This window comes from Mugil cephalus, chromosome 9 (assembly GCF_022458985.1).
Source record: "Mugil cephalus isolate CIBA_MC_2020 chromosome 9, CIBA_Mcephalus_1.1, whole genome shotgun sequence".
Classification (NCBI taxonomy): Eukaryota; Metazoa; Chordata; class Actinopteri; order Mugiliformes; family Mugilidae; genus Mugil; species Mugil cephalus.
Window position 1 is genome coordinate 3,444,694 of NC_061778.1, and position 27,265 is coordinate 3,471,958.

Sequence of the window (27,265 nt, forward strand, 5' to 3'; positions counted from 1 at the left end):
TTCATTTCTAAATAAAGGAGAGAATAAAGTAAACACAAGATTGAAACACAAGATTTTTTTTTGTGCGTATCGTTTTCGATTGGAGTCGTGAATAATGTCTGAACGAAGGCGTCTCGTCCAGAGGACCGGCTTCACCCAGTGTTCCACCGCGTGCACAATTTATGACGTTATTAAAAGCTGACACACAAATTACAGCCTCGACTTCCTACCGGCGCTGCTGATTTCAGCTACTCTCAAGGACAGAAGGCGAGAGGGTCTGGAAGCCGACCAAGACGGGAAGAAAGACGTCTCTCTGTGTCTCTCACTCTCTTACACCTGCTAGAGGGAGGAGAGAGTGAGCTGGGGAAGGAGGAGGAGGAGAGGGAGGAGGGGGGGGGGGGGGGGGGGGGGGGGGGGGGGGGCTCCTCTTCTAGGAGAGCTGTCACTTTGATTCTCATCGCCAAGGCAACGGGCGTGCAGTCCCACAATCCTCAGCTTTGTCCGATGGGGGTGGGTAGTAGGTGTGTGTATGTATGTATGTGTGTGTCCATTTGATGCAGGTTTGCAGAGGTACAAGCACGGCAGCTATAACACACACACACACACACACACACACACACACACACACGAATGCCTGGTACTATCGTCATAGCAGGTTGTGAAAGCAGCAAATCGCCATGGTGACACAGAGACAAATCTAGCTATGTCTGCTATTAATGGGAAAAGAAGGAGGAGGGAGGGACGGAGGGAGGGGGCAATATTCAGCAGCCAAACTAGCTGAAATTGCACTGTGTGTGTGTGTGTGTGTGTTTGTGTGTGTGTGTGTGCGTGCACATGATAAAGATGTTTTATGAAGAGGGGCTGAGCCATGTTGCTTAGCCAAGCTCCTCACAGAGAGGAGCTTTGTCACACGAACTGACAGATACGAGACGCTGGGTGACAGGACAGAGGGAGGGACATCTATCAGTTAGACTCTGCTGACCGAGACTCGGCCTGAGGCGTTGTTTCTGTCTGGGCTGCAGACCCACCGCAGGGTCGAGGAAGTGCTGTCACAGGGTCATGATGACACAAAAAAAAAAAAGAAAAATCAACCATTGAAATGGGTAACATTAGAGTAAACTCTAGCGGCGTCAGAATTTAAGGAAGATGTCTGATTTTTTTTAAATTAAAAGATAAACAGTTGCCACTTTATTAGGAACAGGAGTGAAAGCGTGCAGCTGTAACGTGCTTTCTGAGATGAGCAGCCCTGCACTGAATCTAAGCATCGTGAGGGTTGTGGTATTCAGCTTTGTGTTGAACTTAAAAGTGTTTCTATTACTTTGACAACCCCCCTCTTAGTTAGTGGGCTGGGCTAGATGTAACAGCAACATCCACTCCATCTTCCACAGTGAGCAAACGGTTGAATCACCACTTTTTCCAACGCTGGTTCAACATCATCTAGATCAGGGGTGGGTCCGGGGGCCACATTCAGGCAAAATGATCTGAAAATTGGTCGGACCAGTAAGATAACTGAATAATAACCTATAAGTAGTAACAGCTAATTGTTGAACAAGTAATGTTCACATATAATAAACTATCCTTCTTTAGACAAATAAGTGTGATCTGGGTAGATTGATGTCTGCTCTGTGGTCCTTGGTCTCAGTGTTGTGTTGTGTCCACATCTCTGATATTAGGGGTAGAAGTTAGATAGATTTTCATTCTATGTAATTTTGTCACTTTGAGAATCCATGTTGAGGACCAGATTAGAGCCTCTGGTGGGCTGCTTTTGGCCCGCGGACCATATGTTTGTCACCTGTGATCTAGATATTAGTGCAGTCATGAAGGAGGATTTAGTGCAGGACAGAACGCATTTGTTTTTTTTTTGTTTTTTTTTACTAGTGTCCCTAATGAAGTGGCTGGTTATTACACACTTTATGTTGCAGACAATGAAATGTGGATTTGGTCAAAAAGCTGTTTACAGGTGTACTAAAATAAATGAATGAATGGATGAATGCAGAGCTGGGAGGACAAATTTTGGATCAGCACAGACTAATGACCAGATAAAAGCTTGTTTTATTTTTGTGGAGACACATTAGCTCAGATTTAAGATTTTAACACTGACTGCAGATTCACTCCCTTTGCTCAGAGACAGATGGGGACACCCTCCCTCCTAACCTCCCTCCCTCCCCTGTTGCCCCCCCCCTTCTAGCCTGACCGAGGTCAAAGAGCCTATTGTCATACAGAACGCCTTCCCTCCACCTATTGTCTGCGACAGTTGGAAACCCTCAGAGCTCATACAAACCTCTGCACATTGAACTGTTCCTCCTCCTCCTCCTGCTGCCCTGTCCTTTCTCTTCTCTTTATTTCACTCTCTCTTTAACTCACCCCCCCGCCATCCTCCCTCCTCCCTCCTCCTCCCTCTCCTCTTTATGTGCTGACTGGGCTCCAGTCTGTCACACACACACACACACACACACACACTGACACAGCTGGACCAGAGCACACTCACACAGGGACAAATAAAAAACTTCAACCAGCATCTCTTAAGTTTTTTTTTTTTTTTTTTTCTGATGCTGCAGTTCTTCTGCAATCTGCAATCTTTCAGTTCCAGTGATTAGATCAGGCCGCATGAATCATTGATGATTCTCGTGGGAAAAGCGGCTTGTTGCAGCAAATGATCAGACGTATTAAAAGGTAGAAAGAGGGAGAGGTGTTAAACGTAACGCTGCGACACGAGTTCTTCTCGTGAAATGTAAAGTGAAGGTGAAAGTTACACGCAAGACTCTGCATGACATTAACCTGGAGGTTAATCATTTTAGTGAAAATCCATTTTGTTTTTAAAATTCATGAAGCAGCTCACCCTGTCGTTTGCCAGTAAATACAGCATCTGGTTCACAGTGATCGTCGACCTGCGCAGCATGAAATGAAATTCTGCATTTTGAGCAGTTCCAAAAAATGCAGCTGAAATCAGAACGATCCAAACTCAGGTTTTTTTTTTTGCCCAGTTCTGATCTAATTTCTCTGCTAAATCAGATCAGGAGTGAAACCTTGAAACTGCACGCATGGAAACAAACTCGGCAACAAACTCGGCAGCAGATTAGCTGTTAGGACCTGGCTTCCAGGAAATGACTTTTCCACGTCTTAAACAGACCTGGACGTGGATCAAGTGCATCGCTGCAGAATGTATTTAACAGCTTCATCCAGGAGTCCAGCTGTCTCTGAGCCGCGCGTCCCGTCCGGCTGCAGGCCTCGGCGGAGCCTGGTAGCACCTCAGCTGGGCACGGCCGAGACGAGACGAGATGAGACGAGACGAGACCTTTACCGTGACGCTGCAGATTGAGAGGCCGCAGGGCGCCATGATGCCGTTGAGTGGCAGGTGGAATCTCTTTAACTCCCGCACATGCACACCCCCGCTGCACAAGAGGTCCACGCATCACTTTCCTACTCCTCCTCTCACTTACATAAGCAAAGAGTCGTTTCTCTCACTGCAAACAGAGACTTGTGTTTCAGTCCCGGTCAACGTGGCGTCAGCGACACAAATAAGCAGAAAACACTGATTTGAGAATTCGTTCATTAAAAGCTGTGAGTGTGAACAGCGTCTATACGTGAAAATGACGAAACGAAGGAAAAGCGAACTGCAGTGACTAAACTGCTTCGTTTTTTTTTGGTTTTCGCTCAGGTTTGTCACAGGGAAAACAAATGATTTTTCTTGCTCGGTTCAGAGCTGAGCCCTGCAGATAGCCGCTCATCCGTCTGTGTGTATCTAATATTAAAGGATGAGCCGCATAGATGTGAATCCAAGTGCATCCCATTCATCACAGCAGCTCTCAGTCTGAGGGGGGCGGACTGTGATTTATGGAGCGAGAAGAGGAAGAAGCGGATCTAATACATTCACTGGCTTTAATATTGTTATAATATTTAAAAAGAAATAAAATAAAAGGAGACTTCATGCCAATTTCTCTTTGGATTTTCAGCTGCTTTTCTAAAAAACCTCCTCCTTCTTTGCACAAAAGCTCTCCTGAACTGACAGCTGATGTGATATATACATACGTATAGAACTTAAAAACCTGGGGATTAATCCTTTAAAATGTTTAATTAGTGAACTCGTCAGGAACCAACAACTTTATGAGGATTTTAGTTCCAGAGGACACAGAAATGAGAATCAGCTTTTCTTGTGTTCAACTTTGCAGCTACACACACACACACACACACACATGCAGATCTGCAGTGGTGATCAATGGTCATTATCCCAAGGGCGTGTGTGTGTGTGTGTGTGTGTGTGTGTGTGTGTGTGTGTGTGTGCAGTGGGCAGAGAGAGAGGCAGTGAAAGTGTTTGAGTGGGTTTATGACAGTCGTATTTCACCGACAGACTGCATTATCCCACCACTTCTCAAGGACGCACACTCTCACTTACGCTCACACAATCTGACACGCACAGGTCGACACACTCAGTCGCACAAACAAGCACAGAAACACACAGAAACACACACACAGAGTGCAGCATTGATCTGTGGCTAAGCCGGCCATATTCCTGCTGTTCTATTTACGGTTAGCCTCGCTGGGACCCTCAGCGCTCGCTTATTAAAAGTCTAAACACAAAGGCTGCAAATGGAGGGACGGAGAAAGCACCGAGGAGAAGGAAAACCGATATCGATCAGCAACTTCTTCATTTCTAATCAACTGCCATGCTGCTTTGAATCCTGCGGGCTAATGGAGACGGAACTGCAGACGAGACGAAGGGGACGGAGGAAATCTCTTGTAAAATCTCTGATAAAATAAAAAAGATAAAAATCTGATGGGTGTTTCCTGGCAGATGTGGAGCATGCATTGATTAGCCATGCCTGTCTGCAGACGGCAGGGGACTGACTGATGTGGCTGCAGAGGTGGAGGGTCACTGGGTGGAGGAGGAGGAGGAGGAGGAGGAGGAGGGCTGTCAGGATGACTCAGAGTGACCACTGCACTCTATCTGACAATCACACGACATGCTACACTACACCTGTCCCGTCTGATCGGAGTGTGACTGGGGCACACTCACAGGTTTCAGGTTTTCTGGCCATGAAATCAGATTTGCTGTGGAGACAGTGAGTGGAGATGAAACCTTCTCTGTGACTAAAGAGTCTTTTCCTTTTTTTTCTGGAGCAAATAAAACACAGATGCTATTATTATTGGTTAAAACTAATAATCTGTCTTAAAACTTCAGTTTCGGACTCAGCTATGTTTATATCGGACAGATGAAGAGCAGGATTCTCAAAGCCTGGACTAATTGCTTAGATCACATGCCGTTGCATTTAAGTGAATCACTGCTTTGTTGTGCTGGACACAATAAAAGAACAAACACCTGTGCAATTAAGTGAGAATCACTGTTGGAATGCGTTGACTTCAGAGGTGATGATTCAGCTGATATTTCTGATGCTGCTGCAAACGGCACACGCGAACACGACGACCTGTCTGACAAGGAGCTGAAGCCAAAATAAAATGTCCATTTGCTGTGTGTTTGTAGGTTATTTTCAGTCAACAGTCTGCAGTCTGACTTTGAGGAGGTCGTCGGAGCCGCGTGTCTGTGTGATATTAACGCCGCGTCACATTCTGCATGAGTTCACGTTCATTCTGCAAAGAGTTCAGGGTGTAGCTCCCGACGGAGCTCCCGAACACAGAAACACACTCAGGGAGGCACTTTAGGAGGAGGCAACAAGCTTCCGCCACTTTTAATTTGACCTTTTCCACTACACGGACTCCGTGCCCCCGAGCCGAGCGCCCGTTTGACATGAAAAGGGGTTCGTCATGTGAAGGCTGTCGTTCAGAACTTGCACATAATCCAACACGGGTTCGAAAAGTAGGCACGGAAAGGTCTGGGTGACCTGCAGCAAACAGAGAAATCTGACGTCTTTAATTAAGCTGTATCCTGTGTGAGATTAACTGGCAGCGTGTTCTCATATCAGAGAAATATTAGAAACAGAAACTATTCACTGCACCAGATAACGGCTGCAGCTGACGTCCGTATGTAAAATGCAATACTTTATAAAAAAAAAAAGAAATATGGAAGCCTCATATGGAAGTCTGTCTTGAGCGATGGAAGTGTTGCAGCTCCAGTCTGACTCTGTCTGCATGCTGGGATATGATCGTCTGTTTGTCAGCCCGCATGGCACTGACTGGTACAGGAGCATTACTCAGTCCGTCTGCCTGCCGGCTGACGTCACACACAAACAAACATTAAAAGGAGGCGCTGGCAGCATTTCATTACTGCTTCCACAACTTCCACATCATTTCCCGTGCATACAGCTTATGCTCAGCCGTTATACAGCAGCCACCCCTGGTTTTTAAAAAGTTTATTTAGTAAATCCGGTGTGTCGTCTTCTGCAGCGACGGGCTGGGAAATCTTTTAATGCATTTGTAAGAGTTTGCCAAGGACTTGTTGATTTATTTAACTTACAGATACAGTAAAGGGTTACATGTTTAAGACGTCTTGTTGCTCGAGCTTTGGAAAATAAATGAAGAAGATGTTAACAGACACTAGTCGCTCAGGGACTCTTGTCAGGCAGGTTTTTAATGGGCTACACCCACAGATGTCCCTATTTAAACCTCAACTCTCCACAGGTCCTTTACAACTGAAGAAGCTATTTCAAGAAACTCTAAAAGTCCAGTTGCCTGTCTTTACGATTTTGTACATGAGAGAACTGGGAGATTGTGATGATATTTTTCAGGATTTTCATGCATTTTTCTAGAAATGGAACATGTGTTCTACAAATTATCTGTTAAACTGGCACCATCCTCCTGAATCTACGTGGTCACGATGCAAAAGTGTTCGTCGGTTTTATCTGCACTCGTGGATTTAGGTTTGTGATTTAGGTCAGACATTGTTAACAAAGTATCCCCACGGCCTCGGTGAGGGCTTTAAAGTTCGTCTGAGCTCTGATCGGCTCAGACAGACTGCAGACACTTTAACTGGCGTCAATTCTCCGCGGTCGTCTGACAAATTCAGACGAATCCAAAGTAGGAATCTAATTTAGTGGAAATCATCTCGTTATAACTGATAAACAGCAGACGTTTGTAATGAATAAGTTGCTTAATGAAGAGGGGAAATCGCTAACAAACAGGAAAGTCATTACGGCTGCATATGCGCGAGCGTAATGTGGAATATTTATTCTTTTTCTTTTTTTTTTCCATCTCCCGGTCCGCGGGCTTAGAGCGACGTAAGAGGATTTGAGAGGCGGAATCAGTAATGTTGATAAAGGCTGGACGCAGCGCGTGTGTGCGCATGTGTCTCAGGTGTTATTTTAGTTCATGCGGCCTCTTGCGACAGATGCTGGTTGCGAGTTTGTGCACAAGCGATATTAAATACTGAAAACTGCAATCACGGTGCGGGATTAAAGGCAGAGCTCTAAAATGGTGGCAGGCCGCGACGGAGGACAGACAGACGAGAACGAATCGTGGAGGAAAATGCACAATTTGATATCCGTTTCATACAATAACCCAGCCAAAAGTTTGTGGACAGCCATAACAGATTATGAATTTGGAATCTCCGTGTATTTTGTATTAACAGAGCACGACAGACTAATAACCAACAGCCCACCAGGTTCTATTACTTCAACATGTGACTCGCCGGTGCCGCTTTTGTTTTTTTTTGTTTTTCTCAGCTTCTAATGAGAAACTAATCAACTCTGCAGTTGTGCGAACGCGACTCAAATCTGAAACACGTGGTGGCCGTCCTTTGAGGCGTCTCATTAACAATTGCATTCAGCGTAGATCGGGCTCATTGAAGTGGGTTAAATGCGGTAATGAAGTCACCGCTGCAGGAATGAGTCCTGCTCTGGGACGGTACACAAGCTCAAACAGACACTGATATTATTATCACACACACACACACAGAGCTCGGAATCAGAACGGGAAAGTTTTCTTTTTGACGCATATCTGGGTTTGGTTTGATTGCGGCTCGTGTTACAGAGAAGCTGGTGAAGACAAATGGTCTCCGAGCAGACACTTCTGCTGCATGTTTTTGCAGCTTGTCATCCAGTGAGGTCAGAGATTTTGGCAACAGAGTCGAGAAACAGAGTTGGTTCCAGTTCCTTGAAGCTCTGCAAGATCTGCATGTTTCAGTGTTCCACAGAAAAAATCTGCAGAAATGGTTTGTGTTGGCAGCGGAATCTGTATTTTCGCAAAATCGACTTCTTTTTGTTTTGTTTTGTTTTTTTGTAAACGCAGATCAATATTTTTTCTTGAATGAAGTCATTTGCCGCTTTATGGTTCCAGATAATGTTCTCAGTTCTCAAACTAAACTAAACTAAACTAAACTTATATAACTAATATTAGACAAAACAAAAATCCAGTCCCAGAGTAAAATCTGAAGAAACAACTGGCCACCACATTCGCTGCTTTATTGTGTCTTTTCGATTTGATTAATGTTCTGTTTAAAAGCAGTAGGAGTGAAGTGTCATTTTTTATTAACTCATTTTCTCCTGTTTTTTAATATGTTGAGGCAGGTAAGAGTTTTGTTTCTTCCCCTATCAGGTAACATTGTGGTTGTTTTTTAGTTAGAATTGTTGAATTGTGATTTAAATATTTTCATTTTTACCTTGTAAATGAACCCTCTTTTTTCAGTTTTGATACACTCTGTCCTTGTGGATACTTGGGGCCTTTTTCTGTGTGTTACGTCCTAAACCCTAAACCAGACCCGGAGTAACGTCGTTGATTCAGACTCTGGTTTCTTAAAACTCTCGTCAGAAACGGAAGCGCGGCCACAAAACTGCGACAGGACAGAAGGTTACTTCGACTGCGTCGATACTAACTCATTTCCAGCGTTAACTTTGTCTTCATGGTTTGGTCTCTGTGTCGGGCCGCACGTCAATATCTCAGCAAAGGGAGGAGAAAGAGGACGAGAGGAGAGGAGACGGGGGCGAAGGAGGAGGAGGAGGAGGAGGAGGAGGGGATCAGGTCGATTCTAATTATAAAACAGGTGTCGTGAATGAATATTTCATGTGAAGTGGCTGCGCTCGTATTTGTTCTCGGAACAAACTGATCAGAATGCAGCTGCAGTAAAGTTTTAACCTTTACTCGCTGCACAAATCTAAATCCACAAGTTCAACTAACGGTAAAAAAAATATTAGATACTGCTGTTTTTTTTTTGTTTTTTTTAACTTTCAAAAGAAGTAAGAGCTGCACGGTGACGCACTGTCACCTCACAACACTAACGTTCACAGCTGCTGGCCATCGCTGGAGTTTGCTCCTGGTTTCCTCCAGCTTCCATCTACAATCCAAAGACATGCACGGTGGGTTAACTGGTGACTCTGACTTGACTGGAGGCATGATTGGGAGCGATAGACCTGAACAGGGTCACCCCCCCCTCACCCCCACCTCAGCCCTCGATCGATATCTGCAGAGCTATGCTCCAGCTCCCCCGCTAACCTCTACATGGTAAGCAGTAAAAAGATAATGGATGGTTGGAACTAGTCACATTAACGAACCCATATTTAATACGGTTCAAGACCCATTTAACGCAAAATCAATGGAGACTTAGAGTAATTTAACAACTAAAGCAGGACTTTAGAGAAGCTGGTACCCGGTTCATATTTATGATCATCAGAAACCCCGGCTTGAGCTATTTAAACATAAAAAAAAAGGATCTGCAGACAACCTGCGGGTGATTAAAACATAATTAGGATTTAGGAGAAATGAAAGTGGAGTAAAGGTTCACCCTGCAACATTACCTCAGTGAAAATGACTTAACCACACACCAGCATGTGTTGTTACAAGAAATTAATACGGCTAGTTAATCAGCTGATGAGTGAGTCTCAGTTCAGTCTGTTAAAGCAATTCAGCTCAGTGTTTTTTTTGTTTTTTGTTTTTCCTGAATAATTTATGATGTATAAATGAGCAGGTATGGAAATAATGCAGAATTTATTTGAGCTGACACTGTTTCATGTTTCATTGCACCGTTATTTAGTGTCCCAGTAAACTTTTCCTTTTATGTAAATTTAAAGATTTTTTTTCTGTGTGTGTGTGTGTGTGTGTGTGTAGTTGTTTTGCATTCCACTACCTCAGTGCCGCTATAAAACATTGTTATGTCCTTCTGTTTTCAAGAGCGAGAGAGAAACGCATCAAAGGAGGGAGCGAGACGGAGAGAAGCTATATTTGGAAGCGGCTCTGCCTTCTACTGTATGGCTATGTAATAAATCTATTGTGCCATGATAGTGAATGGTGGGTCGCACAGCGCTGTGTGTGTGTGTGTGTGTGAGGATGAATGGTGGCCTGTCTCGTCCCTCTGTACTGCTGCTCCTTGCTAATTGGTCATCGGCTTAAGTGCTGCTACCGCCGCACTATTCTCCAGATGGGATGAAGGGAGAGAGACGGAGGGAAGGAGGGGGAAGAGGAAGCACGGAGGAGGAGGAGGAGGAAGAGGAGGAGGAGGAGGAGGAGGGTGGGGTGATTGATGCAAGAGACGAAGCAAAGGGAAGAAGGGAGTGAAAGAAGGAGGCGGTGGAAAAGGGGAAGAGGATGGAGGGTGTGATAAGTGAGTGAGGGAATGTAGGATGAGGGAAGGAGAACAGGGTAAGACAAGGTCATGTGTTTCAGATTCATTTCTGGTTTCCATCCATGTAACGTAAGGATCCGCACTCCTAATCTAAACCTCCGTCACGTCTCCGTAGTTCCTGTTGTTTACATCCTGTTTTGTCGTTTGCCGCCGTCTCGTCAGATTTTCTATTTTAAGCCTCACGTTGTGCTTTTCTTTCGTCTCTGCGCTGCGTCTGTTCTCGTCCCCTTCGTTGCTGAAAATTTCTAAATTTCCCCCCAGGGAGCAATTATGACGTTAGACATAATATTAACTGTATTATACATTTACTGTAACATTTTTTTTTTATCTTAAACTTATCTTTCAGCAGTTCTAATTTGGAAACTTGAAATGCCTCCTTGTACTCTCTGTACCGTAGATGCTGCCAAATACAGTTTTTTTTTTTATTATTATTACGTTGATAAAGAGTCTCTGTTAGAGCCAGAGGTACTTTATTTTAAGTGGTGATCTCATATTTATTCTCCTCCGCTGGATCTCATTTTACTTTGGCTCCATGCAGCAAATGAGCAACATTTTAAAATCTTATTTTTATTCTGTCATTACACCGGGCTGCATCAGCAGCATTAACTTATTATTTTATTACTATTTTATCATTACTTTTATTTGCCACGTGTCTGCTTGGGGCTGTGCTATGATGCTTTAACCCTGACAGCATGGACGCCTCCTTAGAAGACAGGTGAGGAGCCCAGTCGGTTAGAGCAACAAACCAGAAGCAGTTCATCAAGTGTGTGGAAATACTTCACCTAAGATGAAGCCTTTTCTACCGTGATATGCAGAATATTTTAGTCAAACCTGAAATATAACAAAAGTACTACTGTATTACACACTCATCTGAAAAGGCGTCAACAGAGGAACAGTGCAGACCATTCTTTTTTTTTCAACTATTTCTTTTTCTTTTTTTTTCTTTTTTTACATGGCAACATTATCCTGTCTTACAACACTATTAAATGCTATTGACGGTGCAGATTTATATAGGCCAAACATATCTGCAGCGTACAGTACTGACGTTGTCATTGGTTGGCATTGTTGCTGTGGTTGTAGAGTGTATTTTTTTGTCCTTGATGTCAGTGAACGCACCATGTGACAGACAGAATTTACGGCAGAGCTGAGAGGCTAATGAGCTAGAGCCACAGATTAGTGACATGCACGTGAAAAAAAAAACTAATTTATATATTAATCCAGCTCTAACTCGACAACTTAGGTGCACGTAAACATGTTACTCTGACTAAAATCGAAGTTCTCCTTTCTCAGGTAAGATACCTAGATAATGTGATTGCATGTATATGCCTTAAGGTAACTTTAACTAAACAATGCATGTGCGCATGCTCCACATATAACAAAAACATCCAAGAAAGCCGGTCGCAGAAAAAGAAGAAGAAACAGAGCTGGCAGAAGAACCACCTGAGGGATAGCGCTACGATATTAAAAAAAGCTAAGCTATTATCCCTCTGGTTGTTGTTTGAAATGCCGGTCTGCTGCATGAATGACTCTTGTTTATTGTATGACGTCATAGGTCGACCGGAAAGGGGGCCGTATTAACCCGCTGACAAGACACATATCACCACCTAGTGTGGAGGAGGAGGACATGTTCCCGTCAGTTATTCGATTTTCTCTGTTGCATGTAAACTCAGACAAGGACCGCATGCAGAAAGTTGAATTTCGGGCATAGCTCGATTAAGCTGTGCATGTAAACGTAGTGACAGATGCTGTTTATGGTGTTCGCGTAGGCTACGGCCGACACCCGTGTTCAAGCTTCAGTTCAAACTTGCTTCTTTTGTATGAATGCAGGTCAAGAATATAGATTTCTTGGTGCAAAGCATCACTTTCTACTGTGTTTTTCTACCCCTAGTGTCTACGCATACACAAGAGCCAGTCATCTTCTAGAGCAACAGACAACTGCACAAGGCACCCAGTCTTCACTCGCTTCAATATAAAGACGTAATATACAGGAAGTTAATATTTGAGCAGAACAGGGAGGCTGCAATAATAGTTTTTCCTAGTGTGTGTGTGTGTGTGTGTCTGTATGTTTGTGTGTGTTTTCTGAGGAGTGAAAGAAGAGGAATGAGATGTTCTGGCCAAGACACAGCAGTAACTCTCAACTCTGTTCATTAGACTGACACACACACACACACACAGACACACACAGAGGGGCCTTGCAGCAGGTGGGCCTTTTGATTTGTCACCCAGGAAGAACCGTGTCTCATTTGCATACAGATGCCCCCTTCAGCCCAGAGGAAGGGTGCGTGCTCGCGCGCACACACACAGCTCCTTCTGTCCTCCCCTCCAGACTGAGCCCCACACAACCCTCACACTCTTTCTTCCACTTGTCTCCCTTCCTCCCCTCTTTCTCCTCAGCCGTCCTTGGCTTTGCCCCAGGAGATTAGAGACCGTGTCCTTGTATATACATTTATACATGTTTGTGCACCACTATTTTTTTTTTTCAGATTTACGTGCTTTTTTCATTATTTATTTATTTTTTTTGAACCATAGATGTTGGCAGTACTTAGCGCCGTATACATGATGCGTGTATACAGTGCGTCTGTGTGCATCTCCAAGGCTCCTGCACCTTGCATCTGTTCTCGCTGGCAGAGCTTTCGGGAGTGTCGTGTGCCGATGTCAAACAACGGCGGCTTGTTTGCCGACCCCGACGCTGAACTGATCCACACATTATCACACACACACACATCACCACAACAAGAATGAGAGCTGAATTTCAAACCAAATAAACACTTGGAAACCAGAGTGGAGTTTAAAGTAGGAGGAAAAAGCACAGAATGGTTTATAAAAAGAACTATATGTTTCATGTAACTGAATGTAAAAACACACCAGGATAAAAATTGAGCCCCTATTTTCCTTTTGCAGAAAAAAAAGCTTTGCAATGATGCACGCTCATTTAACAGTTTCATTTAATCTGGACAAGCCTCACAGTTTGTGACAAAGTTCTGATTGTTGCTTTTTCGATTACGAGCTTCGTTCTTTAAACTTGCTTGAACTTTATTTAACCAGCGTGCTCTTTGGAAATGTAAGCGGGTCAAACATGGGAAATGTGACTTCACTGCGCAAACATTCTCCTCATATTCTCGCTTTAAAATGTTTTATCCGAGCACCAGCCGGTCTGTTTATCCCACTGAAAACAGAAACCAACAATAATTCACGCGGAAGCCTCTTAATAACAACATTTCTTTAAAAGCAACTCAAGCGATGTGTGTCTGAGTAGTCTCCGGAGAAGGCTCATGCTGTGATTGGCTCCGGGGCCGCGATTACATCACAGACTCTGCAGGAGCAACGACAACACTGGGAAATCTCTGGGTCTTTAACTTTAGGTGGGAGCACTGAGCACCAGGGATGGCAGATGTCTTGTTTCAGTGTGGGCATGTGACTCAAGCTTATTTTAATTCTTACAGGGAACCTGCGTGTTTTTAATTTTATTTCGCAGAGAAAAGGCTGCATCTTAGTAGCAGTAGTTGTGGTTCATTTGAATATGCTTCATCCCACTCTGCTACCAGCCAACCTGCAACTGGGCACTTAGAGCTCAAGTGAAGGCATATGAAGGCACTTAAATCCCAACCCTGTTTTCCCACGTGGTTTGAGGCTGAGAAGGAGTCAAGCCACAAAAAGACGAATGCATGCTTATATTTCATCGCGTTCATTTATCTTCATGTGTGGTAAAAAAATGGCCGTGCAACCTGCAGAACCTTCACTGTCGGTGTATTTAATATGTTTTTCCAACGGTGTCTGCTCTTGACAACTGAAACATAAATAACGCTTTGGGGCTTTGTTAGGAATCTCTGCTCTTGGTTGAGGTTAAAGACAGATTGTGGTCTTGGCGGAGCCCCGAGGCGTAAGATGGGACGCCTTGGATGTTTTTCAGTGCTTAACCAAACCAACAGCCTTCCCCCGACCTCGCCAGCAGTTTTACTTGTAGTCATGTCCACAACTTCTTGGCTGCCACGAGGATACGGAATATGAGCATATTTTATTGCAGACTGGGTTGCATTTGCACCACTTACATGAGCGAACGCGCATGCTACAGCAGAGATCAAACCAACAACCAAAACCTTCAACTCACAGCAGGTCAGCACAAGCATGCACACACAACACACACACTCCCCCTCCTCCCTGCAACAGTCACATGTCGCGTCAGGGCAGTATTAAGACGAATACAATTTCATCCCTGATCCTATAATCCCGATCTCTGGTGGACTGCGTGTTTGTTTGTATGTTTGTGTGTTGGTAGGGGATGCAAAGTAAACCCAGTCAAGGCCCCATCGACTCCAAAACTCAGACAACGCCAACTTAAGTCCACACACACACACGCGCAAAAAGAGACAACCTGTAGAAATCCTTAAATCCATTTCACAGCATCGATCAGGACTCTGATTATTAATGTCGGAGCAAAACCACCAGCAGCATGTCAGCTGTTCTCATCTGTGGGAACCTTCTCTCAGCAGTCAGACTCCAGCAGCTCATTACTGTGTGTAAATACACTGTGTGTCTGTGTGAGTTTGTGTTTTAACATTATGAAAAATTGATTGGATGAAGACGGAGATAATGAAATGACTCCTTAATGGCACACTACACTTTGTACTGATCCATTTATTCATCTCTCTCTCACACACACACTTTATCCTTCACTTCCTTATGAGGGCGAATGGAGAAATCCATCCTTTACTTTTCCTATTCATCAACTGTTATGCATAACCCTGCTTCTCTATCCATCTGTTATCCATCAATCTTATTGTTTACTGCTCAGTCGGTCTTGAATTACTAAGCCACAAATTCTGATATATTTCCTTTTTTAAGTTTTGTGCTTCTTCGCATCTTGCAACTTATCTTGTGTGTAATACGCCTAAAAAAAGAAAAACAGCGTGCAAGTAAACTTTCCTTTCATTCCCTAAAACCCAACATCCATCCATCCATGCATCCATCCATGCATCCATCCATGCATCCATCCATGCATCCGTAGCAGAGGCTGCGTGTCTTACCGGGGTAGAAGTCTTTGGATTTGGACAGTTTGATGGTGGCTCCAGTCTCTTTCTGCAGCTGGACGATGGTCTGACCTCCCTTCCCGATGATTGAACCCGCAGCATAGCTAGGAATCAAAACCTTCAGGAAGTACTCGCCTTCCTCTGCAGCAGGGAAACAGGAAACAGGAAGTCAGAAACAGGGAGCTACTGCGAATCATGTTTTATTTTTTTTATTACAAAAAGAAAAAAGCTGAAAAAGAAAATGATTAGAGAAGCTACAGTATGCATTATTATCAGTCGGACTTTTGTTTGAATGTTAGTTTTGCAGCTGAAGCTATTTTCCAAAGTGTCTTAGGGCGAGTAAAGCCTAAAAATAAATGAGAAGTTTGATCGTCTTGTTCGAACATGTGTGAACTGGAAAGTGTTCGTCAGTGTATCACATTCTGACAGAACAGCTGCGAGCCGGCGCTGCATCACTAAACCACAGCAGAATAATTTGTCTTTCTCTTCCGTCTCCCGACCGACCGAACGACTTCCCAAAGCCGCGTGAATCCACCCAATCACATCAAATGATGACTGTTATCCTTGACAACCAATTATTTCCATAATCTGATGATTTCCTGCCCCCCCACATCCCTCCTCCTCCCGCCATTCTCCGCCGTCCATTTACGCCAGCCCCTAAACACTCTCTCCAGATTGGTCTGATCTAATTTCAGTGCGGGGCCGGAGGAATCTGGTCCTCGTCTTGGCGCGACGGGAGCCGAGGAATATGCTGCGCGTCGGTTTCGTTATTAAAGCTAATCAGATTCAAACGATGCTTGTGGATGTGACGCCTTGTGAACGCATTACACCACATGCCTGCCATGACACACACACACACACACACACACACACACACTGATTAACATGTGCAGATAAACAAACGCAAAGCAGAAGCGTTCACATCACAATATTTCATTATTTAGGGCCATTTATCCTGCTAACATGGAGCTGCACCTGCACCGAGGGATAAAATGTGAGGATATGAAAAGAAGATCTGTTTCCAGCTCTGACCTCAGCTAAAGGAAGTCACAAAATATACATTTGTCTTATCTGAAGGATGGAAAGGAGGTGGCTGTGAAACAGAAAGAAGCAAACATTTGTCCTTTAAAGCTGCTAAAATGTCAACTTTAAGAGTCAGAGCCAGGTTCTATTTTCTCCTCACTTCATTCTTCTCTCCTTTCTTGTTTTTCAGACAGATACAAGTGGCATTCTTTGGTTTCCTCCTGTTTCAGCAAACACCAGTATCTGGTGCCAGAGCTCTTTGTAAACTGTATCTCTACTTTCTGTACTACAACAAGACCTGTAATTTAAATGAGCCGATAATAACATCAGAATACTCCATTAATCCTTTAAAGAAAACAGGTGTTTGAACATGAATTGAGGAGCTGTGTTTTGTTGGTAGAGAATAAAAAGTCAGAGCCGACTACTGTCCAAAAGATTTCTGCACACTTGGATTCGTGCAACGGTTCATGCTCCGACAAAAGCTCAAATATCAAAACAATGAAGTGGAACCACTGCACAAATTCAAGTGTGCAGAAATCTTTTGGATTTTTGATTTTTTCCGGTTACGTCGACAAAGACTCGATATTGAGGCTGAGCTGTAGTCCTCTCATAGTTAGAGCCAACTACTATAAAACCTCCAGACTGAAGCTTTTAACTCAGGGGTGAGAAACTCATTTTAGTTGGAGGGTAAATTAGGAGAATATTTACATTAAATGAACTATTCTTTGGGGGAAAAAAATAAATTTCTTATTACTGCTAATTAGTCCTGGGTCCATGTGTTGTGTTTTGTGTTGTCTTAGTAAAACAATGGACAAATTAGGGATAGTAGAGATTTTCATTGAAAAATTGCACTTTATACTCAAACTTTATCATTTCTGATGGAATTTGTTGCTCTCAATGCTACTACCACGACTACTAATAATATTATAGCAATAACAGCAATAATAATAATAACGACAACCTCATATTCGATGTAATAAATTCAGGAGCATCACAAACCATCCTGGTAAAATGATCACACTCTGCAGGTGAAAACACACTTCAACAAAAACCTCCAGTGGCGTCCCATTGTCAGAGAAATGGTGGATTTGCATGTGAATTAAAAGCAGACACAGTTACAGGTGTGTGTTGAATGACTTCTATAGCCTGACATTTTGGGATAAATGTATTCAGTTTTTAAAATCGGTTCATGTTTTTTATTTTGTATTTAAGCTTCAGAATTTGTCCTTCAGTTTTATTTTATTGCAGCCAGTATTATCCAGCAGGATGATAATTTACCACAGTTGTACCGGGGGAACAAACAACTAATTTTTATGTTTATGTGAGTGTGTCGTACTGACTTTTTACTGAATCGTTAAAGTCTTCGCTTGTTTTATAAATCTACTTTTCTATTTTTAAGAGCCTCCATAATTAAAAACAATTGGATCTTCAAAAATAAACAACATTAAAATAAAAAGAATTGATTTTCTACTAAAGAAATCGATAATCTCCCCCCTTCATGCTCGAAAACATTTTTAAATGAGCAATAATTCCAATAAAAAGCATTTTATTAGTCTTTATGGGATCATGAATCTAATAACATCTGCACTGCTCTGTCCATAGAGTCTGACACGGTTTTGAAGTTTTATCTCTCAGCTTCCCTCTCCCCTCCCCGGCTGCATTCTTCATTTGTGATAATCCAGGACACAGGACCCCAGGAGGCAGATTAAAATAGGATTATTGTTTCGGGGGACACACTTTCTCACAAGGCCGCGGCTCTTTGTGAGCGCCGCTGTTCTCCCGTCTGTTACCCAGGTGAACGGGCCGAAGACGATAAAGTCACGAAAAAACACGAACGCAGGTAAAGCAGAGACGACGTGGAACCAGATGGAAGATTTATGACCCCATTCAGCTACGCGGCCTCTTATTAAACGCCTTTTAATGGCTCTAACTCCATTAAATCCCCGAAACCGAAAACACGGAGGTGTTTGTGACACCTCCCTAGAAACACATTTAATTAGTAGAAGGACCTGCTGCACACCTACACAGGAGGTCGGTGTCGTTCTCAATGATCAGATCTCTGCAGCTCCACGAGTACAGTCATTGCACAAAATAGAAATATCAATAGTGCCTGAGAGAAAAAAAACAAAAAAAACAAAAAAAAAAACTTTCCTTCAACATCACCGGTGATATTACGTAATCTCAAACTAATGATTCTAACACCCGTGTTGCACCCACACAGGTGTTTTCACTTATTTCAGATGATTAGACTCGACCTCTTCTCACGACTGTGTGGGTAATTCCACACTAGGGCCACATGGGATCCACAGCAGAGATAACTCAAAGTGAGTGGATGCTGTCGGCCATGTGGCGCTCAAAAAAAAGAAAAAAAAAGAAAAAAAAAAAGACACGGACTTGACTTATTTTTTTGTTTTATTAACTGCCAAGTCAGACATATTCCAGAGCCTTCCAGTCATATCTATGATTTGTACGTTGACCAGATAATCATTTACAACTCAGAAAGTGTGTTACTCAATACTGTTACACGATTGCGGAATGACTGTAGCCGTGACCCAGTTGCAGACTTCACGTCTGAATATGTAACGTGTTCACTCTGGGAAATTCGCAAAAAAAATAAAAAAATAAATCGCGGATGATGGCGAGACGACTCCAGCAGTATGTACAGTATGTAAGCTCTAATGAGCAGTGGTTTGGTTTTATTGATGGGGAACAGCCCGCGTGGTTCATCATTTTTGCACCGAACTAATTTTTCCGACAGTGTCTGCAAAAAAATATTGACAGTGCACCCCAAACCTTGTGGTTCACGCTAATCGTTCATTTTCCACAATGGGATTCAGTTTCTTTCGGTTAATAAAAAAAAAATAAAAAATACCCATTAACCTCGTTTTCTCGTTTTTGTTTTTCTCAAACCCGTGTCTATCTGAAGGAGATGTGGTGTTTACTGGTGGGGCTCTGTTCTCATCCCCGAGTGTTCGGCCAAGTCAAAGCACGAGCAAACAGACAGGAAACCTGACACCCCCCTGACCTTCCTCGGCTCGGCTTCTAGTGATGAAACACAAAGTGCTCTGGAGAAAAAGTGACTTAACCGCCGTCTATCTACCTTTTTTTAATTTTTGGCCGATAAGGTGCAGCCCCTCTTTGTTAAAAGCTTCTGTTAATCTGAATTCTCGGACGTGCATTAGCAAGATGTTTTTTTTCTTCTAATTGTGACTCAATAAAAATGACCCTCCCTTACGAAACAAAGCTAAAACGGTTGTGATCTTCATCTGAACCTTCGCTCCTCTTCCTCCTCAGCATCCTACTGTCCATTCGTCTGTCTGCTGTCCATCTGCTTCTTATTCCCTTCATGTCTCCCTGGGCTAAACAAAGCTTTTGCTCCACATTTAAACGTGTCACAAGCAGAGCCACTTCTAAATGAGTTCAAACCTGTTCAGATGAGACGAAAACACGCTGGAATACTATTACTAAACTAAACTAAACTAAACACTAATTAGATTTTTACTCTGGATTTTATTTGAACAGTATTATCTGATCTGTATTAGTTGTTTCCTGTTTTATTTTTTCAAACTTTCCACACATCCCTGTTTACATCTTCTCCTCGGTCTCACCTCCCGCAACCCGTCAGTAATGAGCTGCAAATAGCAACAACAGTGATGCAATGCTTATTGTGCAGATTGAGTTCTTGCCGTCTCTGATTTTAGTGACGCTCACAGCACCACTTTGTCTTTGAGCTCGAGAAAAAAAACAAAAAACATCACATGATCCTGTCCTGAAACTGTCTTTTATTCTCTCCTCCATACCTTCCTCCCATCCCTTTTTCTTTTCTTTCCTCATGTTTCCTCCCGGCTTGTCTCCCTTCCTCCCGTTCCTATGCACCTCCCATTTTCTCCTCTCCTCTCCTCTCCTTGCTGCAGTGACCCACTTTGAGTACGGAGCCTTGGACTGACCTGCTTTAGATATAGGCTAGCTAATTATAACCAGCCCGTATTAATAAGGCAGGGGAATTGGTAAATACGAAACGCGCGCGCGCACACACACACAAATACAAAAGCATCCCGATCGCACACTCCAGAAACACCTCCTCCGCAAACAGATCGTTTCCGACGTCTCATAAACAAGCCTACACACCTTGGCAACATGACTCATCATGTATATGAGAGGATGTAATGAGTGACTCATGTTCATCACTTGTGTCTGTTGCATGGTAACACTTGCACGTTGCCATGGCGAGCATTAAATAAAAGGTATTTGTGTATAAATGCAATGCAAGAAATCTAAAATACAAAAACATAAACCTCCCGTGAACCTGTGAGTCCTGCTGAGAAACACAGATTTAAAAGTTTTATGTCCTGATTGCTCATATGAAGAGTATTTTATCACGGTTTATGTGCCGTGCAGTTGTAAAATAGCACTATCCCAAATTAACAACATGAACTCGAGCCTGTTGAGAGTTACGGCGTTGAGTTTGTTAACAGGGTTATGCAACACAGATTGAATTACACTTTGGAATCAAGCCTCTAGCAGCTTTGACATAACTCAATTTTCATAAACATGAACCAAAAAAAAAAAAAAAAGAAATTAAAAAAAAAAAAAAAGCTTGTGTTGCGCTATCTGCCTCTTCCTCCCACACCGCGTACACGCTGAATGGCACCGATTACGGCCAAGTTTTATCAACATTCCTCAACTTTAATCAGCTGGTTCTGTTTTATTTACACGAAGAAAAAAAAAACAGCCTCAGAGATGGAAGAGTGGGCTTAAAAAGCTTAAAAAGTGATAGATCTTCCTGGTTTCAAAGTCATAGCTCCTAAGGCTCCTTCATGATACAGTGGGACACAGGCAGCGTAACCTACGCACAGAGTTTACCTGGCGTCAGTAACCATTTATACTAGTTTGCGCCGAAACGCTGTGTCCTTTTTGCCAGGAGGATTCATTTTGCGGCTGAAACTTTAGAGTCGTACAAATGTTGTGTATCTCCAAACCTCATTAGTTAAACTTTCCTCAACGTGCTCCATCTTTATTGATCCAAAACAATCAATTTGAAAATTGCTGGAGATGGAGAAGCGGTCGGAAATATTAAAGCAGAAACACGCTACAACCAAGAGTCACAGCTCTTGCAGTCTGGGAAGGTGCACATCAGCTACCTAAGCTACAGCTAAGGTCTGCACAGAGTCTGCATTCCACCGTCGTTTTGGCATCAATTTAACGCGAAAGTCTAAACTGTCTATTATTGTGTGACATTAAAAAGTCTCTTGTGTGTCTACAAAACATCACTCAATGCGTTTGCATGCACAGCTTAATCAAGCTATGCTCAAAATTCGACTTTCTGAATGTGGTCCTTGTCCCAGTTTACATGCAATGGAGAAAATTGAATAACTGACGGGAACATGTCCTCCTCCACCACACTAGGTGGCGATAGGTGTCTTTTCAGCAGGTTGATACGGCCCCCTTTCGGGTTGACCTATTATATCATATAATAAAGAAGTGTCGTTAAGTGTCGTGTCAGACCACCATTTCAAACCAAATAATAAATAATAGTTCAGATTTCGTAATCTCGTACGTAATGTGTGCGTTATTTCTGGTGCACAGGAAGCTAACCCTATGGTGGTTCATTTACTGGCTCTGTTTACCTTCTTCTTCTGTGACTGGCTTTCTTGGATGTTTTTGTTCCTGGGTCATATGCCAACACAGCGGTTGTGGATCATGCACACATGTGTTGTCTAGTTCAAGTCTGATTGAGGCGTATATTTCCAATCTCATTATCTGGATGTCTTAATCGGATAATGAGAACTCTGATTTTAGTCGGAGTAACGTGTTCACATGCACTTAAGTCGTCCAGTTAAAGTCAGACTAAGGCGATAATTTGTCTGGTTTTTATTCACATGCATGTAAACATACTGAGTGACTCTGAGCTCTGCATTGTTTTGACCCAATTTGCACTTTATGAAGCACTTTGGTGCAAACACGTTTTCTAAAAAGGACACGGTGGAATCATTTTGACACTTTAAATATAATTCTTAGAAGCAAATAAAACTAAATCACACTTTTTTGTTTTTAAGTGGAGCCTGTTTGGTCAACTGCAAATTATGAGCCGTCTCGTGTTACTGGTGTCATCCCAGCCCGAGAAGATTGGTTGTAATTCTGCTAAAAGCCAAACCTCATTTATCTACATGTCACAGATTCAAATCCTAATTATGTGTAATTATACGGCACCCCTGCCTTCTAGTTCAACATCACACGGGTGCAGGTGAGACTCCGCCGTGCCAATCCATCCAAGCATAATGAGCAGCTCGGGGCTCCGCTAGTCATGTCTGACCTGTCGGTGTCAACGCTATCCTCAAAATCCAATAAAGGTCACGCATCGCTCACCCACGCGTTATTCCCTCTCACAGTTCAGCAAATTAAAAAGTGCTGGGGAAAGACTCCTCGTGGGCAGCTAAATGTCTCCAGGTCACCAGAAATTATTTATTCTTCTGAAAAGTTCTGGCAAAAGTTTTTTTTTTTTGGTTTGTTTGTTTGTTGAGACATCTGGGAAAATTTTAAAGTAACACAGACAGTGAAACAATTAAGGCTGTTAACAGCAGAAGAAAATCCGATGCCTCAGCACAATGTCAGGCTCATTGTTCTCTGCTACCATCTTCTGCACTTTCTGATATGAAGACTCATCGAAGATCCAAAAGCTCCCACATGTGCAGCGGCTCCGTCACGCTGACAGCGTAATGAGCATGTAAACTTTCAGTCCAAATAAGAACAAGAAAAGCTCCATAATTACAGCAGCAGTGATTGTTACTGATTATTTCCTACTGTTTTATCTGTCATGGTGCGGAGTGGGTTATTTTGTGGGATGCCCTTTAGGAAACGGTAACAACCTTAATGTCATAAACCGACAGCTCGGCCCATTCATAATGGAAAATTAGTTCTGGTTGTGGCTTTCTGTCAGGAGTTTCCCATCTTAGCCGAACAGAAAAAAACTCGAATGAGCCTCACATTGCTTTGATTACAGTTAACTTATTCACTTATAGCGTTTAAGTAGCTGGAGTCAACAATCATTTTATCTACAGTCGTCTGACCCTGAATACTGTATAAGCTGGTGAAACGACGAGGCTTCAGGTTCATGTTATCATAAAACCATGAAAGCGGAGTTTAATTCCTTTCCATGGGCCCGACACTCATCCTCACGACCATTTTCAAATTCAATTCTTCTTAACACGCATGGTGTGACTGTGTCACTGCGAGGCGTGGTGAAGATGGAAAGGTCCAAAAATTAAGACGAGAAGATCCTGAAGACAAAGATGAAGCCAAAAAAGATGCCGTGTTGGTTGTGTTTTTGAAAACTCCAATGTCAACCCAAAAAAAAACAACTTTTTTTTGCAAGTGTCGTCAGGCTAAAGTTGCAGCGATAACACGGACCCATGCAAATCTGTTTTACTACTAGTGTGGGATTATTCTACAATATTTACTCATAATGACAGTAAAATAGTCCATCCTTAGTCACTCTGTTGCATTAATTCCTCTCTGAACCAGTAGAAAATGTTGTGAACACGTGACTATGCATGAAAAACAAAAATAGCGTGATATAGAGGTTATGCACGTGACGCCACAACAAGCAAAGTCTCCATGTGACAGTTGAACATGGAGATTAGCAGCATTAGTTTGAATCACAGGCTTTAATACCGTCTAAATTATAAAATTAATTTCAAAAGAGGGGGAAGAGATTACTGAACCAACAGATTTGAAAAGCAGTCAGAGATATATTTTATATTTTTTTACAGATATCTGCTGATCGCTGCATTAGAAGAAACAACTGGAATCCAGACACAGAAACCTGGTGTTGAAATTCAATCGATCGATTTGGATCAATAAAAATGAAACACATCGAGGAACCGAGGAGGTTCAGAGATACAAACGTTGCTGAAAATGAACCAGGAAGTAAAAAGACTTTAAGTCTAAAAGATAAAGTGTATAAATGAATATGTTATGCCATGTCTGTCCCACAGTGCTCTAAAACTTCCACTTCCACTGCACGTATCAGACCACAACCATCCCAAAACACAGACCACAAACACACGCGCACGCTGACAAACAGTTTCAAGCAAATAAAGAAATTGAATATGTGAGGTGGAAAATTGAGGGGCTCCCTCTTCAAACCAGCGGCTGCTATAAAACGGGGAAGGTTGTGTTGTTTCATGCGTCTGCAGCTGAGTAAGTACAGGGTTCCCTACTGGTTGCTGTGATGAGGGTCTTTGTTTTCCCTCTGAAAAGTGTCTCTCTCACACACACACACACCCTGCGGTCATAACACACACAGGAAGTACACACATTTCCTTTACATGCCAAAAGGATTTGACAAAAAATATGTGCAACTGCGTGATGTAATGAGAATGTGGCCAATACACCACTCCCTGAAAGTCAGTCACGAAGGGAGCCAGCGAGCGACTGCGCTGGAGTTACAGAGCGGTCTGCATGCGTCCGGAGACCCTCGTGTTTAGATGCAACCTCCAAAAGAGGAACCAGTTGAACAAACTGTGCAAAAACCGTGTCCTTCTGTTCGTCAGGGGGGCAGTGGGGAGCAGGGAGGGGGGATCTGGAGGCATGGAGGTTGTTTATGATAAATAATAAATCTTTCTCCACCACAATATAACTGGATGGGTAAACAGTCCAATCTGTTGCTAAGGTCCCCGCAGACCCCGCCAGGCCCAGAATAGGCTCTCCAGGCTGGGGGATTGGGGGCTCAAATCCCGGGGATCTGGTGTCCACGGGTCTGCAGAGGCGGGGCAGGAAAGGCTGGAGAAACACAAATCCTCTCTCGTGTTCTGCCGTTGTCCCCGTTCGACCAACGCACGTAAAGTTGCCCCTTTGGTTTGAACGGTTTTAGACAGAAAAACATATTCTGAGTGTCGTTTTATGAAATTTAAAGGGCAGAAAAGAGGGTTAGGCTCAGGCCAGAGGACAGAGGTAGACAGTGCTTCATTCTACAAGATCATATATGGTAGAAAGCTGGGTATTAGACTGCACTGCTGGCAACCTCACTGGCGAGTTAACAATAATAATATTCTGCTTTGCCAGAGGTTATTTGAAAGGCTTTAACTCTTTAACTGAATTTATTGGTGTCACCAAACCTCAGTCCTCAGAAGTTCTGGCAGGATTTTCTCAGATCATAACCAGCGCCTGGTCTCAAACCTCAGACCTATGACGTAGCTCGATCTGCTGCGTCTTTTGTTCCTGCACAGCTCATTTAAAGAGATGACCCAGACATGAGATTTTCTAAAACCTAAACCAAAAGAATACAGCGACTAAACATAAGTGTAAACAACACTGATCTACATCCAGTTTGGGACCGGATGGTGGACTTTAATCGTGTTTCTGCCTGCTGCACCTTCATATAAGTCACCATCACGACCACAAATAAAAATGGTGGTAGCATTTTAGATTTAATGACTTACTGTGCAAATATGAGTATTAATTCCAGTTAAATATCTATATAACCTCTGAAAACCTAACGACACATACTTAATGTGGGTCAAATGTAAATATGAGTCCCACATGAGAGGGGGTGGTGGTGGTGGTGGTGGTAGCGGTGGAGGGGGTCTTAAGCGTAGCACTGTGAACACAGGCTGCCTTGGCTGATGAAAGGGGGCTCTGGTATGGAGGCTCTGAGCTCTGGGGACTTGGAAAATATTCATCTCCCCTAAGCAGGGAGAGTTTAGGGGGGGTTAGGCTTTGTCTAACACACCCCCCTCCGGTTCTCTTCTCCTTTGTTGGAAGGTAGCATTCATGCACACACACACACTCACATGTAAAGCTCTCCTGCAGTGAGGCTCTGACCAGCTGTCTTGGTTCTGAAAGATGGCCGTCGTCACTCGCGAACAGAGAGCTTTGCAGAGGGACGTTAGGAAGGAGGAACTCTCCCTATGTTTATGGTTTTACTCTGCATCTTCAGCACCGGAATTCATCTTTTACTCATCCGATGTAGATTTCAGAGAGCGGAAGAACGTCCAAATTTGAGATGATTTGATTGAGCAGCGGCTTTAAGGTCATTAAAATTCACCTGAATCTGTTAATGATCAAACACGAGAAGAGGAGCAAATAAATATCCCGGTTATTGACTCACTCACAATGAGGATGTCCTTAAAAAAAAAACGTACCGATAGACAGGAATTAATTTTTCTTTGAGCAGCTGTCTCTCAGAAAAATGGAAAACATCTTAATTTAAAGCGATCCCCAACTCTTCCTCTTCATAAAGAAAAATAATAGGCTGCACCTTTTATTTGAAAATAACTTGCAGCAAAAATAAATGATGGAATTGTAAAAAAATAAATAAAATAAAATACGGCTGCAACATTTGGCGAGATATCGAACAGAAAAAGAACAGACGACTATAGAGAAAGACACAAATTCCTTCACGTATTTATCACATATTCAACTGCGTGAGACGTGTCTGAAGAACAACATCCTGCTGCAGGAATTCGGTTTGAATGGAGGTTCAGGGGAGAACCAATCGTACGGCTCCTTGCTGAAACGCTCACTGTCATCGTGGCGTCTGCGTAGAAATCACAGCAGTCACGGTGGCTATGCTAACAAAGATAACTGAAGCAGACGCCTTCTTTCTCTGCCTCCTCTGTGTGTGTGTGTGTGTGAAAATCGGTCAGTATTGTTCTCGGACCAAGGCTATTTCGGAGGAGGGGGCCCTTTCCAGTCGTCCTCCCCACGTCGGCCCTTTTCATCGCTCCCTCAT

The 27,265-nt window shown here is 43.1% G+C and overlaps 1 protein-coding gene across 2 annotated transcripts in view; it reads right to left on the reverse strand.

The window, feature by feature from the left end:
* LOC125013496 (RNA-binding protein Nova-1-like) overlaps positions 1–27,265 on the reverse strand; it is a 38,979-nt gene that overhangs the window by 4,940 nt on the left and 6,774 nt on the right. Inside the window, exon 3 of one of the 2 annotated variants that reach the window (XM_047594226.1) lies at positions 15,508–15,651. In XM_047594226.1, coding sequence (XP_047450182.1) covers positions 15,508–15,651 — 144 coding nt within the window. Of the gene's footprint in view, positions 1–12,109; positions 15,652–27,265 lie in introns of those variants that run through there. The other variant, XM_047594225.1, reaches the window with a different exon arrangement.